This window comes from Chamaea fasciata, unplaced genomic scaffold (assembly GCF_029207755.1).
Source record: "Chamaea fasciata isolate MVZ Bird 193981 ecotype frontalis unplaced genomic scaffold, bChaFas1.0.hap1 SCAF_8, whole genome shotgun sequence".
Lineage (NCBI taxonomy): Eukaryota > Metazoa > Chordata > Aves > Passeriformes > Sylviidae > Chamaea > Chamaea fasciata.
Genome location: NW_027094093.1, coordinates 25,184,497 through 25,205,945, shown reverse-complemented (window position 1 = coordinate 25,205,945; position 21,449 = coordinate 25,184,497). Strand labels below are relative to the sequence as shown.

The 21,449-nt window shown below is 44.4% G+C and overlaps 1 protein-coding gene across 11 annotated transcripts in view; it reads right to left on the bottom strand.

The window, feature by feature from the left end:
- Positions 1-1,305: 1,305 nt before the first annotated feature.
- BIN1 (bridging integrator 1) overlaps positions 1,306-21,449 on the bottom strand; it is a 94,279-nt gene continuing 74,135 nt past the window's right edge. For 3 of the 11 annotated variants that reach the window (XM_066190215.1, XM_066190209.1, XM_066190210.1), the window contains 5 exons: positions 20,433-20,561; positions 11,770-11,862; positions 10,879-10,989; positions 9,996-10,097; positions 1,306-6,945 (listed from right to left, as the gene is read on the bottom strand). In XM_066190215.1, the coding sequence (XP_066046312.1) occupies positions 6,838-6,945; positions 9,996-10,097; positions 10,879-10,989; positions 11,770-11,862; positions 20,433-20,561 (543 nt within the window). In that variant the 3' untranslated portion in view covers positions 1,306-6,837. Of the gene's footprint in view, positions 6,946-9,995; positions 10,098-10,878; positions 10,990-11,769; positions 11,863-15,857; positions 15,882-17,467; positions 17,576-20,432; positions 20,562-21,449 lie in introns of all 11 variants that reach the window. The other 8 variants (XM_066190216.1, XM_066190211.1, XM_066190212.1 and 5 more) reach the window with 4 other exon arrangements.

Sequence of the window (21,449 nt, the reverse complement as noted above, 5' to 3'; positions counted from 1 at the left end):
CCAGAGGGAAGCCCAGTGTCTTCCCGCAGTGTGATGAGGTCCACTGAGGTTGGACCACGGCCCCTTGAGCCTGATCCTGCTCCAGATGTCCTGCCAGGGCTTTTGTGGCCACAGCCTGCACATGGCCAAACTGCTGCTTGTTTGGAGCAACAAAACATCATTGGGAATGAATTATGCAGCTGAGCAGAGACTCTGACAATGAATTATTCACTGCTCCCACTCGTCCATCTTCTCCCCTCCATTTCCTTTGTATTTCTAGGTAATGGGAATGAAACTGTGTGAAGCAGGACAAGCAGAAGGCGTGCACAGGGTGCCTCTGGGCCTCGTTCCTGTCCTGTGAGCTTCCATCTGTAGCAGAGCTGGCCCAGCTCAGCCTCACAGGAGCCACCACACCAAGGCAGAGCCTGAGCCACCAGCTGCAGTGATAGTCCCAGCGGCACAGCCTGCCTCTTGCACTCCCTATTCCACAAGATGTGACTCAAGTCCATCCCAATGCCATGGAGGTGAGAGGCTAAAAGGCACTAAACCCTCCAGGCTGTCTGGAAGCAAAGGAATGATGCAAGCACAGCCTGGCCAGCTCCCTGAGCTGGCTCCAGGGCTTGTGGATCTGCCTCCTAAAGCAGTGGGCTCTGGCAGTCCATCCATCAAAGTGCTAACCAGCACAATTTAAATCAGACCCCAATCTGGCCATTGGCCAGCACTTGCTATTTGCACACTGAGTCCCACATGCAGCTGTGCCAAGCCTGTCTGGACTCAGGCATCCAAGGGAGTGGCCCCAAAACCAGTCAGCTATGAACTGTGAAACCCCCTAATCCTGTCCCTCAGTTCCTGTGGTTGACGGGCACAAACACTCCCTTCCTACCTACAAAGGAAATGTCCCATTTAAAGAGCAGAACCCAAAGCCAACCTGGGAACTGAGCTCACACAGGTGTGGCAGCAGGCCAGAGGGAGCTGAGAAAAGTTTGGCCAGGTGGCACAGAGTGCCCTTGAAGTGTCATAGTCCCACCAAGAGGCCTGCTTAGAGGATGGTGGTCCATCACTTTGGGGTCAGCAGCTAACAAAAGGAAAGATCTCAAATCCTTCCTTACACTACATTCATTTGGTTTCACACACTGGAACTGAGCTGTTTCAAGGATGAGCATCACCCTCTCCATCCCATGTGTTTGTAAGAACTCCCAATGTTAAAGGTGTCTGGACACCAAACATCTATGAAGGTACTCACCTCTGTGGGGAGAAAAAAGTTCTGAATTGTTTCAGTGTTTTAATATAAAGATAAGAAAAAAATAGAGAGAAACTGACACAGGATTTAGGATGACACAAATTATATTTCTGAACATCACCAAGAAACAAGATGGGAAAAATTCATCTAGTACTTAGGGAACTGGGCATCACAGCTCTAAATACAATGGGAATTGTTCAGCTTTGTTTAAACAAAACAAAAATTAACTAAAAAACCACTCAACCCCCAAACATGTTTCAGGTCATCATGATTAAACTCAGAGACTGAATTAACAGAAGGAAAAGAGATTGCTAATACACTTTCAAAGTCGTTCCCACTTAATTCAGCTAAAGAGAAGCAATAAGCCCAGGACTGCATCTGGCAAGTTTCAAGTAGGGACCTTCTACATTAAATGCAGACTAGAGTCACAATTAGCAGAATAAGCTGCAAAAAGAGGTGAAGGAATTATAGCCACAGGACATATCAAAGTACAGGCTTATACAGACCAGTCTTCATAGCTGTAGTTTCTCCATTTCGTTTCATGAGCAAAATTTCCAAAAGAGCCTTCTAATTGTCAGCCCCCATGTGTCAACCAGACCCAATGCTTTGGTGACACAATCCAGCTCTGGGTTGTGAGGATAGTACTCTTTTCCTTCAGGAGCTTGGAAAAAGCTTGTGAACCAGAGCATGCAAGCAGAAGTGTCTGCACCAGTACCAAGTGTGACAGTACCTGTGTGGCAAGGAGTAGCTTCCCTTTGGCAGCCCAGAGAAGAAAAGCTGTTGCTTTTTTTCCTGACATCGGCACTATCAAGCTGCATTGTGTAGGATTTGCTGATGGACACATTTGTGCATCTTCCAGCTTTGCACTTTTTGGCTGGTGGGACGTGCCTGATGCTGCCATAATCCTCAAAGAGCATTGGAGAGGCTGGGAAGTGAGAAGAGCTGGAGAATGGGGCCAGTGCTGAAAGACACCCAGGCTACTGAAAGCAGAGGTGACTGTTAGATGCACACAGGCCTTGTCTGTGGGAGATCCACAGGTCTTCCTAGAAAGGGCTGAGAGACACCTCTGCATCCTTCAGACAAGGACATTCACTGTTTCGGGGCATTGACTGCACAGCATCAAAATATCTGTGGCAGAGCATTGCATCTGTCTGGCAGAGAGCAGCAAACAGGGAGCTCTGAACTCAGTGCCACTGGCAGGCAAGAAGCACCTGTTATCAGATTGAACATACACTTCATGGCCATTCATATTTTGTTCTCAACCCTACATAGTTTCTCCCTGGAACTAAGAGGTGAGGGAGTCACTGCATCAACCCAAAATGATGAAGATAATGGATCATCCCTCCAGTCTTCCCCATCTCCTTAGCCTTGGGCCTTTTCCCTCCAAGAAGCGACTGCAAAACCTAACTGAGCTGACATCCCAGTTCCAGGCAGAATGTGGAGCCCTCACTCCTGCTCCAGGTTCCCTTTGACTTGGGGCTGTCTGCCTTGGCCACGGTCTTACCATAGTGGGACAGAAAAGGGTTCTGCAACAGTGAACAAAGTTTCAAGGACTGTGGCACAATACATACAAAGCAGTACCAGCTTTGAGTAGCTGGAAATGAACCTTCACAACCCCATTTACTGCATCACCTCAACAGCCAAGCAAAACAAAGGTGATAAAAGCAGACAGCTGAGGGATGCCCATGGAAAACAGCACAGAGTATGTGGGAGTCTCACCTGGAACACCACACACTTCTTCACCCTGGGACCTTTCCTTAATTCCATCAAATGGAGATATTACTGACACTGCTAAGATAGAAAAAGGAGAAAAAAGCAATGCCTTACTTCTTTCTTATCAGTTGGGTAAATATTAATTCCCACTTCCTACTAGGATTAGGCTCAAACTGGAGTAGTATCATAAATCAGTAACCAATCTGAAGCCAACAGAGCAAGAATGTCTTTCTAAGCCCAGCTACAAAACCAGTCAATGGCACGGGATGAGATACTTTTATTTTTCACCCAGAAGAACAATCAAGTGGAAGATTATTAAATGGGGAAAACAGCAGCTTTGATGGGCCAGATACCAAGCAATCCCTGAAATGTGTCCAGTGTATGTCAGTGGAGCAGAACTGGGCTTCTTTGGGCTCTCTTCAGTGGATAATGTATTTGCAAAAAAATACAGTTTAGAGTTAAACCAGTCATCAGACTAAGAAAAAAGGCAGAGGCAAAAATACTATTAACATTAAAACATTTTCTTTCAGCATTTTCAAAACAGAAGGTTTCACATTTTTCCTTCAAAGCAACTTGTTACAGCCCAAGACATAATGTTTGTTAAAAAGTTAAAAATTCAACCCTAGAAATTAATGTTTCATTTTGGTATGAAAGGATTTGTTTGTTTGTTTCAATTTTTCCCTTTTTCATTCCACTGAGAAAATGGAAAAATAAATTGTCTCAGGTCACCCTTATGTTTTTTCTCAGATTTTTCAGTTCAGCCTGCAAACTGAAAAACCAGGTGGGCACAGCCTACTTGGGCATTTTCTGTCCCTCTTTCTATCTGAATCAGATCTAAACCAAAGAAAAGGGGAAGTTCATTTCACCAGGTAATACCAACCAGAATCAAGGTATTTAGGGGATGTAAAAACACTGAAAATGGGAGGAGCCATGGCTGATTACAAGGGGCTGAACAATGCAGGAGACAGATCTCCTGGCTCTAAAGAACACTGCCATCTCCTCCTGTGCCATCCTACTTTCACATAAGGCAATTTATAAACTGTGGGTCTGATCCCGCATTTTCAGAACTTGACTGAGATGTGCTGGACACCACTTATCTATGAGCAATGCAAGATCCAGGTAACCCACCCTAACCTGCTCTAAGCAAGGGGGATTGGGGGTTTTGGGGTTGGGGGAAGCGAATGGAGAGAGAGAGACACAACACTCTCCCCCCACCAGCAACATTGGAGCATCGCTCAGGTGACCTGAAAACAACATCCCTTCTTTGCAGAGTGCCACCACTTCTGCAGGGACAATACAGTACTGGATAGTTGCTCTGCAAGCTCAATAAAATGAAAAGGCCTTACAAGGATCTTTGTTGGGACAGTCATCTGGTTTGAGCACAGAAGAGGACAACAACAGCAAAAAAAAAAAAAAAAAAAAAAAAAAAAAAAAAAAAAAAACCACCACCAATAAATTAGGTATCAGCACGGCTTTCTAAATGGTCTAGAATAGTTACAAGACAAAAATCACAGCTCTGGTAACTTAGAATCTTGTCCTTTTTAAAAAAAAAAAAAAAAAACAAAGCTACTATCCACAGTTTTTGCATAAAAATAAACATTTTAAGCTGACAGCATTATGTTAATTGGATCAACCCGCTTTTTAATATATATATATTTCTATGTATATTTAAATGTATATTTTTATATGAATAATCTTTAAAGGAGTAATGGGAGTCACAAATGCATAAAAATAGATATTTTGAAAAACAAAAAAGAGTAATAATAAAGACAACCCTGATGAAAAAGGAAAAAAAAGTCAAACAGGGCCGCATTTTAAAGCAACAGCTCACCATACTATAATTTGTGGAGTCCAGTCCTTCTGTATTGTGAGCAGTTACTCCTAAATACTATTGGGGTTTCTAACAGTGATGCAAAATAAATTCCTGCACATTTTTTCTTTTAAAAAGGAGAAGGGGTTTGGGTATATAGAACAGATTCCATGCCTGTTACATTGGTGTAAATAACTACCATGGATCATCTCCCATGCTGAAAGCAGAAGGAACTCCAACAATGCTTCCATCTATAAGAATATCTTTTCGAATGAAAATCAGATCTGTTCCTCCAAACCAAGTTTATTAAAAAAACCACACTTTTTGCCCTACAATGTTTATTTCTGTTGTTCTACAAATAATCCAAACAGATGGGAAAAGGTGAGATTTTCAGTACTCTGTCAGCATTTTATGCAGCTTTGAGAAAAGCCAAGTCCTACCAGTTTGGAAGATTATTTCAGAGTGATCCTGAGTACGGTGTAACTTCACTGTTAAAAATCCCTTCAGGGCAAAACAATCATGGGGGAGGAGGGGAAGCTGTAAAAAATTAAAATAGCCTGACTTGCTTGCCAGCTGCATCAGTATTCAAGTAAAGTTTATAAAGTACCTTTGTGGGACTTTAGAGTCTTGGAGAGTCAGACCGGCTTATATTAACAAGTGTAATATGCACTTAGAAACAGCCTTGTCATCTGCTTGTCTGAACTAAAAAAAAAAAAAAAAACAAAAAAAAAAAAAAAAAAAAAAAAACAAAAAAAAAAAAAAAAACAGAAGCAAAGGAAAGGTAAAGGAAAGGACTCAGCATCAGTATTGGACTGCAGAGTGTCTTCTTGACACTGACACTTTGATATTCTTCCTTTCCTTTCTAATGCATTACAATAGCATGAAGTCACACAGCCATTTTAAACGAGCATTTCAAGAGTCCAGTTTTCATAGAGGTTAACTTATCATCAGCACAGCACTGGAGAAAGCTGATCTAACAATATTTCACTTACAGAACTCTTCAAAGGAAAATAAAAAAATACAAGTCCACAAAAAACAATGCCAGTGAAAAGCACAAAAAGTAATTTCTTTTTTGTCAGTGTTTTCTCTTTGATAGTCTTACAGAAAAAAAAAATTCTTCCCATATCTCTGTCTTTAAAAGCAAATTTTCTAACCAGTAGATTTTAGAGCTATTTTCCATCTACATGAATCTAAGCTTTTCTGAGACCACCAATAGGTTTGGGTTTGGTTTTTTTAGGGGGTGTAGGGTATGGGGATGTGTGTGGTAGAGGATTCCCTCTCCTAAATTTCAGAGACATCCAAATGGCATCTGTTTGTTTTGTCTTGTTTCTCCTCTTGAATTTGTCCATTCCCCTTAGGATTTCACAGGCCAACACTACTGTGAGAATTTAGGGGTCCACATTTGAAAGAACTTTGGACTGAGCACAGCTTCACAGATTTCACCTTCTTCATGCCCCTTCCATGTAGTTTCTTCTATCTTTACAAGTATAAAATCACAGCTTATGTAACATTGTTTTAAAGGAAGAAAATAAAATACACACACACACACATACATTGTAGTGGTGAACACTATACGCTAATTTTTTTTTTTTCAACAGCATAACAGAAAGTTTGGCCTACTGTACGTTGAAGATGTAGGGAAGGCTGAATTTCTTATGGTTGCCATGCAAGCCACCTTCAAGACAAAACAGATTAACCCACCCAAGAGCAAATGCAGCTTCTACTCTCAAGCCGTTCAACAAATACTGCCTTTCCAGGAATCAGACTGACATCTGACAATTCAGTCAATGCAGTACTTGGAGAAACTCACTGAGTTGCTTCTGCTTCTGTCCTTTGAATCCAAATGCTGTTTAAACCAAAGGGGAAGAGGGTATCTGAATTGCCTTATTAATATGTATATATTTTAGTAACACTTTGAATTTCAATTAACTTCTGAAACCTTGCCCTTTGAGAAGAACACACCCTTTAAGTTGACTTTTTTCAGGCTTCTATTCCTTCAAAATTCTCTCTTCTTTTCCTTTCGTTGTTCTTTTCCAATAATCTACCAGAAAACTTGCTTTTTTCCAGCAGAAATGCAGCTGGTAGGCTTGGACTTTCACTGCACCCGTTCTGTGAAATTCTCAGGGAAAACCCCTCGGCATTGGTCAAGTTCCTTATGCTGAATCCAGTCAGACTCCTTCACACCCATCAGCCATCCTTCGTCCTGGAGGAGAAGACAGAGATCAGATGCTAAGAAACAGAGATGTGAGCAGGGATTTTTCTTACACAGTGCAGGCCAAGGAGGTGTCAAGGCATTACCAAAGCCATGCTCTTATTTGGCTTGGAGACAATCCAGGAGGAGTATAGGGGAGAAGGAAAAAATGCTTTTGTTTCCTTTTAAACAGAGAAAAGGCTACATCCCACCAGAGTTCATACCAAAGCTCCCATCTGACCCAGACTGTACAGACACAGTAAAAAATAAGCAAGTGTAACAGAAACATGTCATAATTTACACCCACTGAAGCAGGAGAAATTCTGCCAAAAGAGACTCCAGAACTACAGGATGGGAATCACGTGTCTCATCCTTCACAATGCAAACATGAGGGGTCTAGCATTCTCCATAGCCATAAAAGAGACAGGCACCTCCAGCGTGTAATTCACCCCATTCATCTCAGGCACAAGTCTTTGGAAGGATGAATCAGCCCCAGGAGGTGCTCATCCCTGCTCCAGTCAGAGCACCAGATGACTGGCGTTTTTTAGAGGTGGTACAGGCAAAATTAGTCTTAATTGCTACCCTGAAATCCTGATCTATGGGAATTGGGAGCTGAGGAACCCAACTCATCTTCCCAAAACTCTGCAGTCTGTTTGGCTCGATGCAAGGTGAGGTTAGCAAAATTCCCAAATTTTGGCTACATGTGATTTAGGTCTCTCAATAAGCTCTTCCCTAGCCTCCAACCTATACATCCATAAACACAGACGAAATTTCACTCAGAAAAAAGGAACCCTGCTTGTTAGAACCTGCTCATGAGCAGAACCAGACTTCCCACCCTCTGCCAACCAGACTTCCCACCCTCTGCCTGCAGGTTGTCTGGCATTGAGATTTCTGCTCCATCCTAGGAACATGAGGGAGATATTCAAAGTATTCAAGATATTCAAGGAGGAAGGGCTGCCCTGAGCTTGCAGCTCAGGTGTACAACCACACTATTTTCAGCACATCTTGGAGCTGCCACCATGGAAGCTCCCCTTCAGCATGCACATACCCCACTCGTTTGCAGTGGGGCAGCCCATGGGTTTAGAATGCAGCATGAGGCATGAGAGCTGCACAGCTCCCAGAGCCTGCAGGCTCACTTAGCCCTGACTGCTGCCTTAGACTGGAACATTCAGGAGACGTCATGGGAATGACACAAGATGGGAGCCCATCTGCAGCAGCCAGCTGCAGGGGCTGTGGAAGGATTGACATGCCATAAATCAGGAAGACAAACAACGAGGCAGAAGACACTGCACCCAAGTGTCTAGAAGGCAGCTTCCAGCTCACAGCATGTCAGGCAAAAAAGCTCATCCATTTGCACACAGTGCTGTGCCATACAGCATGCATGCATCACTCCCACCATATCCTGCTATGAAGGGTCTCCACAGCTGCAGAGACTAGACATGAGGACCCAGATGGGGCCTTGACAATTTTAAACCACATCACTTGAAGTGCCAGCTTAGAAGTGTTGCTGCCCTCAACCCTTTCTTCTATCAAGAGAGATGAATCCAGGCCTGGACATACTCACAAACTGACACCTAAGCTGCAAGGTAGGGATGTGAATCAGTCTAGTATCCTTAGCTCCCTCCACTCACGTGCACAATTCATGCCCATGTTAACAGCCAGCAATCCCTGGCTGGGTATGGTTGAGGTTAGGGAAATGAGCTGTAGCAAAGGATACACTGTAGAAGGGTTAGAGGGCTTCAGTGCAGCTACAGAGTCATGTTAGCAACACTCAGAGCTCACCCTCTGCAGCTTGGAGAGTCTCGAGTTCATGGCTGTTGCACCCACATCCAGCTAAAGTGCAAACACAGGGCATTGAAAAACTCTGATCCAAAAACGCCACCTGCTCAACATATGCCATCTCCTACCACAGAGACGGGGGGGCTGACACTCATTTCCATCCAGAAAGCTTTTCTGAGAAAGAAATGCTCACAAATGCTTGTGCAGGGCAGTCCCACCCAGTGGGGAGTCTTGTCTCCAGAAGGAATCAGTGCCTGTTCCCCAAAAACCTTTTCTCCCCTAGCTGTGTGGGAACTGTTGGTGTTTTATAGTTCCATTTCACAAGCATCAGCATGATCTGCCTCCATAATTCAAAAAGCCAACAGCTGGGCCACAAAGAGGATCCACATTTTCTGAGTTAGTGAACTACGTCACCTTCCCTTTACCTCTTGTGGAATCCAGATCCTACCTGAACCTGGCCAAACACAAAGAGCTGATGAGTGCTCCATCAGTTTGGAGAAATCTCTCTCTTTTCCAAACAGAAACCTAGAGATGGGAGATTTTATAAACTCACCACCTCTCTCAGTCAAAGTAGTAAAACTGCTGCAGACTGTCAGCTGGGGGCCCTCAAACACAGAATGTGAGGAGGACTTACTCAAGGCTTCTAGAAATAGCTCAAATTAAAGAAAAACGTGACCATGTAAATTCAGGTTGAAGATGGACAGCAAGACTTGTTCTCTGGAGCTGAGACCTGCTCTAGCCTTTGATTCTGCTGCCATCTCCTGACCAAACAGAGTCATTTGGAAACAGCCACTGCTGTACTGAAGTGCAAGACATCATCCACCACCAGCTGCTTTCTCAGAGCTCCACCATTTCTCAAAAGAGAAGAAAACATCATAAGGTATGAGTCTCTTCTTTCAATGCCACAGACTATGCTGTAGCAGTCATAGGGAGTGTGCATCAAGTTTAGGGGCAGTGAGGAGGCAAAGTATAGGCTCTGTTGGGCTCCCTGATCAAGCGAGCCACTGTATTGGCTCAAATGTTCTGATAGGGACAAGAACCCATGGCTACTCCACATGCTTTATGCAGGATAATGTCTCCACTTTCCAATAACAAGCAGAGCCCTCCCCTCTGCTGCAGGAAGCCAATCTCAAGCTCAAGGACAACCCACTCTCTTGCCAGCTCCCAGCCGCAAACTAATGGCTCAGCATCCAGCCAGCCAACTGTTAGTGAAGAATGAAGCAGCTCAGGAAGCCCCCTTGGCTCCACCTGGCCCAGGCACACACCCTGCCTCCCCCACTCACCTGCTCCTCAGGGTTCTCAAATGGAATCACAAGCACCACATCCCCAGCCTTCAGCTGCAGCTCATCAGTGTCGGTGGCCGTGTAATCGTGCATGGCCTGGACCTGCAGGGACAGGAGAGCAGCACTTTGAGCACTACAGCCTATAAGGCCACCTGAAACCAGACCAAAAGTTATGAGCCTTCTGTCATTCTTCAGGGCTTTGCCATTCTTCCACTTTCAGCAGAACTCACAGAAAAAAACCGGGAATGACTAAAGCAGAGAAGTGTTCTTATAGTAAGATTCTGTAAATTCTCACTCTCAGGGCATGATACATCTGTGCTTTCTTGCTACCACACTCCCTTATGCACATTAAATTTTTAACTTGTCCTCACCCAAAATCACTCCTTCCTCCACACCTTTGCTGCAAGTGACCTTTGGCATATTCAGAATACCCACCCAACTTCCCTGTCTAGTACTATACATTTCTCTCTTAATCCTGGCTTTCTAACTTCCCCAAATACAGAGTCCTCCATTCCTGCTGGTGTTCTCAGCTCTTCTCAATTTCCCACTTGCACCAAAATTTAACTTTTCCTGTCAGGAGCACAATTTATCCACTATTCAGAGTCTGTGACTGACACCACCACAACCACCAAGATACAAACCACTGCAGCAAACAGAACAGGTTTTGCTGCACATTAAAACAAGACCTTTATATGCTCTGACATAATCCTTTGAAACACCTGAAACTGCATTGCTGGAGAGGAAAGTTTATCTCTCCTTCAACTTCCATTCTGCCTTTCAAGGTGGCCTAGCCCACGGCCATGCTGAGTGAAAGTAGTTAATGCCTTACAGGAGAGAAAAAAACCCTCACCAAGAACTCGATGCTGCACAACCACACACTCACCTTGAACAGAAATCCTGGGGGCATGTCAGCTCTCTCAGATGAAGCACCTCCTTCCACAGTCCCATTGACAGTTGCAGGGAAAGTTTCCACAACAACAGCAGGCAGAGAGCTCTGGTAGGCAGTGGCAAGGAAGGGAAAAAAAGCCATTGAGAAAAGAAAATCCAAAAGCTCCAAGTCCACCCTGGAGGATCCAGACCCCAACCATCCCATGGCTTCGGTGGGTTTTCCCAGCACACCAGTCAGCAACAAAAACACCCCAAGGGATAGCAGAGGCAGCAGTGAGAAGGCAGGGTTGGTGACTGCTGTCTTTCTCTGCCTAAGGCTGCAGAAAGGCAGGGATGAGTTGTAGGTTTCCTGAGACCATAACGCCCGGCACTTCCCAGTTGCTGTAGTCACAATGCAATCTCACAGGAGCCCTCCTGGAACAGACAACTCAAATGTGACAGCCTGTAGGAAACCAAGCTGCCATGCATGAGATGGGACCTACCCCTGTCCCCTAAAAGCATAGCAGTGTCACCAAAAAGAGAGGAGGCCCTGATATTCAGGAGACACAGCCAGAGTCCAGAGGACAGGGCAGGTAAAGTAAATGGCAAGCAAGGGGGAATCCAGCTGACAACACTGCTTAGGACAGCATGAGCTGTGGGCTGACTTCATAACATGGGTGAAGAGACAGTTCTTTTACTGAATTTTCCAGCAGAACTTCTCCCTAAACATGACACAGACAAAATTCAACAACTAAGCCTGGTCCTGAATAAGAGCATTTTAAGTCCTCCAGTGGCAGCGATATGTTTTTCCAAGCAGCCACACAGCTCTTTTCCCAGCCCAGCCTCCCACACGTGCTACATAACAAAGGGATGGACAAAAGGGATTGCTGTCCCTTGAGGTGTTTACCGATCCTGAGTCAGCTTCAGCTTTAGATGCTTCAGCTCCAGCTGCTGCTTCTGATCCAGCTGCTTCAGCTCCTGCATGGGCTGCTTCTGCAGGCTGCAATACAAAAGTCATCCCAGTGGGGAGTTACTCTCATTCCAGCTACACATGTGTGCAGCAAAGTGCAGCCCAGCCTGCCCATGTGCTCTGCGCCACTGTCTGAGGCATCTGCTGACTAACAGGTGAGACACCAAAGGGTCTGGCTACATTTCTGTCTCCCTCTTTCTCTGCAACTCATGGAAATCACAACAAAGCCAGAATACCTCAATTCCAGCCACCCAGTAGGCAATAATTCAGAGGCAATCAATGAAATGCCAAAAATTCTGTGTGCCTCTTTCTCTTCACGATCTAAATTACAGACCTACTTTACATACACACACAGTATTTATTATTTGATCTAGATTTCCTACTTGTAAGAGAATACAACTTCTCTTGCACACCAAAGAACAAGGATCTCTCCATAGTCTACTTCCAAGGATCAACAACCACAGAATATTTAAGTACTCTCCTTCTCCCAGAAACAAAAGAGCCTGGTAATAATGTGTCCAGATATGCAATCTAGTCCAGACCAGGATCAACATGACATTAGCACTGAATCAATTTTCACTCCCTTCGATTTCAGACAGGCCCAAAGAGTTGTGAATTTGGATTCTGTTGTGAATATTCTATTACTAAGAATTTTCTATGAATACTCCAGACAGGGTGTGTAACACATTTGTGTTGATGGAAAGTTTCTACTGCACAAAAGCTGCCACCACCAAGGAGATTCAGTATCACCCACAAATCACTGCCTGGCAAAGACTGTTCTAAAAAGCCTGGGAATAGGGGTTTCTGTGCACAACAAAAGACCAACCAAACACCTGTGACAGGCTTCCAGTGGTTCAAGTTTTTATTCCCCCTTGTCTGGAGTCAGATTAACTCTTTTCAACACAAAATTAAAGATACTCATTTGCCCCTCCCAGAAATTGCAACAATGCAGGAAGTATGTTGGATCTGGTAGTACCAAGGCTGCAAATCAGCCCCTCGGGGCACTGGCCAGGCAGCATCTGGAAAGACTCCCAAGATTTGCCATTTTTAATACATGGGAATACCCAGCTTCAGCATGCCTATATGCCTCATACATTTGATAAACACGTGTTGTGCTGCTTCAGCTGGGATAGTTGATTTTCCTCCCAATAGCTGGTACAAGGTCTGTGTTTTGGATTTAGGATGAAACTAATGTTGCCAACACTGATGATGTAGTTGTTGTTGAGTGGTGCTTACATAAAGCCAAGGACTTTTCAGCTTCTCAGGCTACCCTGCCAGCAAGGAGGCTGGGAGGCACAAGGAGATGGGAGGGGACACAGCCAGGACAGCTGACCCCAACTGACCACAGGGATGTCCCAAATGCCATCATGCTCAGTGTATAAACTAGGGGAAAAGCTGATCAGACACCACTGCTTAGGAATGAGCTGGGCATCAGTCAGCTGGTGTTAAGCAATTGTTTTTCATTTGCCTCACTGGAGTTTTTTGGGGGTTCATTTATCTCTGTTATTTTCCTTTTCATTACAATTATTATTATTTTGTTTTAATTAAGTTGGTCTCATCTCAATCCACAAGTTTTCTTACTTTTACCCTTCCAACTTTCTCCTCCATCCCACCAATGGGAGAGAAATGAGTGAGTGGTTGTGTGGTGCTTAGCTGCCAGTTGGAGTTAAATCAAGGCACATGTATCCCTGAACACAATCATATACAAAACAAGGCATTGTCCAGATCCTTAATTTTGCATTTCTCATAGTCCAAACCTTACAAAACCGCAGAGTAAAGCAAACACCATGGTAAACCTTAAATGTACACCCATCTGGCTACTAGCCATGCACTAGCACAATGCTCCAAGCAGCATTCTAATAACAGCGGCAATAAATGAATAAATCCTTGATTTAATAAAAATCCATTATTTTACCTTCAGCTGCTCCAGTGGTGTCATCTAACACATGCATTCCTCCCCCACCACACCCTTCCTCATGCCTCCCCATCACCATGTCCACAGGCCTATACTGCCAGAAGATATTATAAAGAGTAAAGCTGTCCCCATCCTACAGAGGATTCCCTCAGCAGCTTTGGTAGAGCTATGGTAAATACATGCATATGAAATGCTACAAAGGATTCTCCTGTTTAATTGGATTCACTCCCAGGTTTTCATTTGGGTTCAGTGAAACTAGAACTGGGACAAATGCAGGCCAGCTCTATCAGACCAAGCATGAGTTTTATATGGACAAGTGAAAAGGAGTTCAATGTGAGGGTTTGGGTTGTTTTTTTTTAAAGCAGCTGATTTGCAAAAATAGTATGGAATAATTAGAGAAACTGGATCTAAATTAATCCCTTGGATTTCCACAAAGGGCATTTTCATGTCAGCTACCAATTTTTCTATTTTACATACCTGTGGGGCATCCTGAGGCCTATAAAAGCATTTTCAGTCATGGAAAGATAGTACAGGGAGACAAAGAATTGCTCACTACTGTGACCAGGTTTAAAAGCTTTGCTTATTCCAACAGCAGCATCACGCACACCAAATGCACATTTCCCAGTGTGCAGAACTAAGTCAGCTCTGCTGCACTCAAGTTTCTATGCAGTTGTTAACCTCATGGCCTACGGGACTAAGGAACCACAAACAAATCTCTCACCAACAGCTAAGAACATTTATAACAAAAACACTTCAGAAGACTTGAAGAGGAAGATTCCCCAGATTTAGGAAGCTCTGCTCTTTGTGTATGCCATGGTGAGAATTGGTAGAGTGAGAACACCTTGACTGGTAGCATTTCCTGGTTGAGCAAATTCTCCTTTGGGTAAAATCAGTTTGCAGAATGAGAGACGTGATCCAAAAAACTTTCTACAGCCAAGACTGTAAGCATAGCCCAGTCAGATACAGTCATACCTCACCCCTGCCCCTTCACCTGAAAGGAATGAGATTTTTCCTAGCCAGTCTCTTCTTCCCTATGAAGACAGATTGACACTGCACATACAGGGGAATGACAGATGTTAAACACTGACGGCTGATAAAACACACAGGGGAAGTCTTCCTTGACATCACCTAAGCCCATGTGAAGGAGAGTAGTGGCCACAGTGAGTCCTCAGGCCACGGCTAAGTTATGTCCACCCAAGCAGTGACTCCAGGGGGTGGTCTGGCCCTGGGGATCGGGAAGGTTGGCTGGGCTCAATTCCCCAACATGAGCCAAGGCCAGCAGCTAACTCAGTGGATACAGCCAGCTCCAGCAGCAGGCCTGAGTACCTAGATCAAACATTTTCTGTCCACACTGCTGGCTGTCAGTCCAGAGGGACTCAAAAGTAGTTGTGCTTGAAGTATCTCACGAGGGGCTAATCTGCAGTAACCTGTGACCTGTCCAGGCCAGATATGTGGAGAGGGCATAAATGAGGGTCAGGTTTTTGTTCAGATGCAGGGCATGTGCAGGGCCTCCCTGTCAGCAAGCTCCAAAGCTGAGGTTGAGGCAGATGCCAGGCAAGTCTCGGGCCTGCAGTTAATTTCCAGTGTAGACACAGGGTGAGCTAATTCACATCAGCCTTTCTGAAACTGATGGTAAATAAACAGCAAACACCACAGACAATTCCAGATGTGTATATATCTAATGGTACAGGCAGTAATGATGAGGGGCAGCTGAGATATTTATGCATTGCACACAAGACCAACAGAAACCAACAGAGTTTAGGAAATACTGTGTTGAAGAGAGTGAGGATGATGCCACAGCGGTATTAGGTATGAGGTGAAGGTCACAGCATTATGCCAAGCGAAAGATGAGTGGGTTAGCAGGGAAAGGCAATGGGCTTGTGCACTGGCAGAATTTTAAGTCTTAGAGTGCCAGACTGACTTGCAAACATGGTCAGCCCTGGGGCTTCATACAAGGTGCAAAAGTGGGTCCAGCAGCACATAGAGAACTTCGATCTGGGGTGTGCAGGAAGGAGAAGCAGTGAAGGAAAGGAGACAGGTATGTGAACAGGGATAGCACTGGCATGTGAGCAGTACATGATGAGAGACAAAAGCCGTATGAATTTCTTACCTCCCATAAATCCCAAGGTAAAGACTAAGCATGTCAAAGAGCAACAAAAAAACATGTTTATACATGATTATTTCAGTGAGTACAAACATTACAGACACTGATCAGACTAAAGCAGACATACACATTCAACAGCACTTATCTCTGCATGTTTTGAAAATACCTGTTAGTACATTAATTTATACATCCCTGGGAATAGAAGATCTTTAAGGTCCCATCCAACCACTTAACATTTTATGATTCTGTGGTGCCTTGGATCAGTAGTAAAATACCTTAAGCACTTCGCCATACTGCCCACCCTATTGGAAATAAATCTCACTCTTTTGATAACTAGGTGGTTTCCACTATGTTTTGTAGTTTGGTTACAGATAGAAATTATTGATTTTTGACTCTCTTTTAATGACTTCTGAAGCTAATAATAACTAGGTTAAAACACTAAATATGCTACTGCTGAGCACTTTTGGAAAACTCACTTAGCATAATATTTGTTGCTTGCTGGAAGGATAACAATTTCATTTTAAGTCAAATTTATACTTGTATCCTATGTCAGTTTAACCAATTATCTGAGTTCTGACTGGTGATTCAGAAAAAAGGCAAAAAGTTATTTTATTTTTTAAACAGCTTATCCTGATATGCAGCTTGTTCTGGAAGGCAAGTAGACACAAAATGCCCATGTACCCACATAAAGTTTCAAAAAAATATAGCTTTGCCATATTGGTGTGTATCAAATTATGATAATAACTAGTATCTTGCAGATACAGTATTTTAATTTAGGAGAATCAAATACCTAATGTTTGATCTCTCTGCCAAAAGAAGTCTTATTCCTACAAAGATCTGTGCCATACAGACCTACTTAATGTGATGATATTGGAGATAAACTATAAACAACACAATTATGTTCACTACAAATTTTAGTGGCATCCACAGGCAAAAAATAACCAGTACATACATATAAAGTGGAAAGTCTCAGTGAGGACAACAACCATATCCAGGATGCACTTCAAAGCCTCCAGTCATTTAGACATAAAATGAGGCACAGTCCGCCTGCCTCTGACAGAGGACAGGACCAGGTACTGGCCAGAAGAGAATTGGGCATCTTCCTTTTTGATACCACACTGGGAAAGGCAGGAAACTGCTTCTCAGCTATGGATGTAGGCTGTGTCATACACAGAAAAAGAAGGGCCCCACATCACTCAAATATCCATTTAAGCTTTATTCACCTTAAGTAACTGCAGATTATCAAAGTGTCTGTTAATTAAAAATCCATTTGAGAGCAATTTATAGCAGGAGCACAGAGCTCAGGCTGAATTTCTATCCACAGAGTAACAACTTAAATACATACAGCATACAGAGGATGCTGCTCTAGAGAGGGACATATATTAAGTGGATTATCAGAACAAAGCCCAAGCACCCCACAAATACCTAGTGCCAGACTGTGGCCAGGCCAGCAGCCATCTGATTCCTCCTGGACTTGCATATCCAGCAGAGAAGACCAAGGTCCCCATCCTGGGCACCCACACCCAAGGCCCAGCCACCCAGAGCTCAGGTCCACGTTATCATTCAGGTGGGCGCAAGTCAGTTAGAAGGGAGAAGGAACGGCGATAAGAACCAACCTGGGAGGCGGGTGTGGGGGTCTTCCCCACAGTGGCATCTGGTTTAATGGGATCAAAATCCAGATCCAACAGGCTGGCTCCCTCCTGGAAGGGCCCAGGGGCATCAAACTTGGCAGCAGTGAGGGAGAAAAGTAGTATGAGCATTAGACACAGGTGCGCGTGCAGAGCGCAGGGAGAGCGTGTGATATCCCCAAGCTGAGGCTGCAAGCGCAGAAGAAATGGTGGCAGCGCAAACACTGGATGTGACTCCTGACTGCCTGGTGCCCACAGTCACAGGCAGTTCACATGGGGGCCCTGTAAACCAAAGCCAAGCCTCTTCCACAGCACTTATTCATCTTCCCACCTAGCCAAATGAGCTGACATGGTGAGAGCACCTGATCTGCTGTGGTCAAAGGATCACTGCCACTGACGAGTCAGAAGGGCTGCTCTTCTATGTGTATCTATTCCCCACAGCTCATCCAGCTGCCTTTATACTGACAGACCAAGACTGACTTCCTCAGCTACAGCTAAAAGAGCTGCCATCCATATAACCTATCTCAGGAACATAAATCCAGGCAGAAAACCACTCAAACTGCTGGAAGGGGAATCTGAGACACCTCAGAGCTAACTCCTAAAGCTTCTCATTTCCTCCTGCCTTCTGAGTCAGAAACACAAAATACAGCAGCTCACCCCAGATAAGGGATTTGAATCCCTCCCTAATTCAAAAATATTGTTTTCAATTGTTTTCATTTCTGGGCATCCCATAAACTTACACATACAAGTCTTCTAAAAAAGCATAAATTTGAGATGCTTTGCTACTTTCTTCCAAGTCAGCAGAATAACTCCCTTTGAGCAATTAATGCTCTACCTAAAGACAGTGATCCTACATTTGCTGATTACCATTAACAAGAAGTCACTACAAAGGACACAAGTTATTAGAGCTTAAAGCTGGACTATCACTTTGGTGGTTTAGATTTAATCTAACCAGAAGAAGATACTGCTTTCTACTCAGCTTCAGAGGAAGCTGCTGTCTCCAGGAGGTCAGGAAGATTTGCCCGTTTCCTATCTCCCAGCTCACTGGCCCTACTGATTCTGCCACCTCTTCAATAGCAAAATTTGGCAGGTTGGTCTCCACAGTTATTTCAAAATCCCACAATGGAAAAGCTTCTGGAAAGTAGCAAGAGACACCATTTAAGGTAAGTCTTCTGAATACTACCATCATCATCATCATTTTCACCTCTTCTAATTCCCTCTTACCCCAATTTCTTACAGACTTTTCTCTGCCTTATGAAATGTCTTTTTGAGATCCACAAGGAGGAGGACAAGGAACCAAACTCTCTCATCTCACAGTAATGAGCCCTGACCAGCACGTAAAAATCAGCTGGCATTCTAGCAATTCTAGTACGCTCTTCCAGCACATCCAGGCCACCCATCAGAGAGGTTACAACCCCGATCTTTAGCTTTGTTTGGCAGTGAGACATCAAAGGCTGTAGCCACGGAATAGTCTTACCTGTCATTCAAGATTTGAATGCAAGGGCTAACACCCCTTGCCTTTACCCAATCTCCCACAAGACACCTCACTGGAACTGAGACGTCTAACAGGAACAGCCCTGGGCAACACACCGAATGCCAGGGGCTGTTGGGCCCTGCAGAGAAAATTGTTCTGGAAACCAGAGTCCTCCCTCAGAACTCCCATCTGGTCAAAAGTCGCAGCAGATCCCCTCCTGGCTCAGAGCACTGATCAGGTGCAGAACAGTATGTCTAAGGGCTGGCACTCACATGGAAATACATAATACAGATCATGGGCCAGACAGAGCTGTCCATTACAATACAGGAGAAGGAAGCACAGAAAATGATAAAGAGTTGCTCAGCTGCCTGCAGTCCCCACCGTCCAACACTGATGTCAAACCATCTCTCCACTCTGCAAGTTTTATCTATTGCAATGCCAAATCTAACATAGACTTCTTTCCCTCCCCACTGCGTCTCTGCTCCTCAGCAGCTGGGTGGAAGGTGGCAAACCAGAGGCAATGGAGCAGCGTGATAGAAGGAGAAATTAAGGAATGAGTCACAGATGAGCACTGATAGAGATATGATTTGTGCTTTAGGGATATATATTTAGGGAAAATATATATCCACATGTATATATATGTGTGTATATATATTTAAATAAAGTAGATGCAGGTATGTCATGATACAGCCAGAAATCTGGTCAGGCTCCTATATACATAAGGACTGCCATTCTCCTAGATCCAACAGAGAACTTCCCACTTGGACAGCCTCTCTGGCAGTGACATAAATCAAAGGGAAAGTGAAGAAGAAAATCTATAATTGGAAAATGTTTTTCTTTTTTCAGAGTTTCGGAAGGTGACACTTGGCAATACTGACAGACTGTGTCAGCAGTCTTAACTGCAGGCACAGTCCTGCCCATCTAAACTGCATCAGCTGCTCTTTGCAAAGAGAACTTTGGTAATTCCTTTTGGCCTTTCCTGTGCAGACATGGGCTTTAAACCACAAAGCTCATGGGTGAAGGCACAGAGAGAACAAAAGTGTCTTCTCCCAGAACTGGCAGAGATGCCAAGGTCAGCATTTCAGGATGTACATGGGCAGAAAATAACATGTTTCATCCACACTCAGGATCAGTGGGTTTGGAGAGAGCAAACCACAACACAGGATATGAAGAGAGTAATCATCCACATGAACTGCTGCTGAACAAATGCAGGGATTACTTTCTGGTATCTTGACCAGGTACATTTCTCCTGTTTCTTCTATGAATGAAAGTTCTCAAAGGGCAACATGTTACTGCCTTTTAGGTACTCTCCCCTCGAAGTCAGCTCCTAAGTAATCCTTTGCCTTCTGAGGTCCAATGCTGAGCTTGCTTTCCTCCTTCACCTGACCAGGTTTCACGGCTTGACACCTCCAAAGAGAAGAAAGGTCTGAAGGAAGAGTTCAGAGGCAGAGAAAAATTAGGCAGGGCACAGCAGCTAACCTGCGAAGGGGTTGTCACACTTATCTCGGGGACAAAATTGTCATCAAACAGACTGATGATGTTCTCCTGCTTGATCTCCTTGGAGGGGGTGACTTTTGGAGGCGGAGGCACCGGAGGCCCTTTCCTCAACTGCATGCAAGTGAGCACATGGCCACAGCACAGACGGCGACACCCAAAAAAACCAAAGACAGGAACCAGGTTAGTCACAAAAACTGAAGGTGAGGGAAGTCACAACCACTGGCACAGAGCAGGGTCCAATCAACTCCATCTGAAGAGAGAGGGGAAGGGGTGAAGGGCTGAACTGAAACAAAACAAAATAAATAACCACACGCCTCCAGAGAAGGTTTGGCATCATTAGTTACACTTCAGCCGTTGGCAAGTTTCCCTCTGCAGAGGAGAAGCGTAACACAATTAATATGCATTGACAGGACATGCATACGTAATTAAAGCATGTGCAACCTTCAAAAGAACCACTGGGAAGGGAGCAGATCAATTACTGAGAACATGATCCAACAGAAGAGGCCAGCACTGCCTCCCTTTGCCGTACTTACCGTACCTAAGGGAATGGGATAACATACTCCATTTGTCCTACAGTGGGCAGGTGGCCATGAGGACAGACTGACCTGCCCAGTATTGGCTCCCTGGTGCACTGGTTTTCAGTGTGCTGTAGGAAAGATCTGCAGGAGCTCTTGATGGCATCTCAGCTTTAGGCAAGAACAATTCCTGAGAAGCCATGACTGCTGTGAGCCCAACTCTGCTCTCAGTTTCACCAGTGCGCACTGACAGTAATGAAGTCACGTTTTCCAAATGGAGATCCCAGTGAATACATAAAACCACCTCACTCTCTAACTCTAACCCATTCTAATCCTCCTCATCATGCTAAAGATTCAGCCTGATACTGTATCCGCAACCCCATGGAAGTTGTGGTAGACCCTCCCTAGATCAACCCATCCACATACTTTTCATATTTTGCTGTGCACAAGGTTTAATGATCATTTCTAGATCAAATCAGACTTT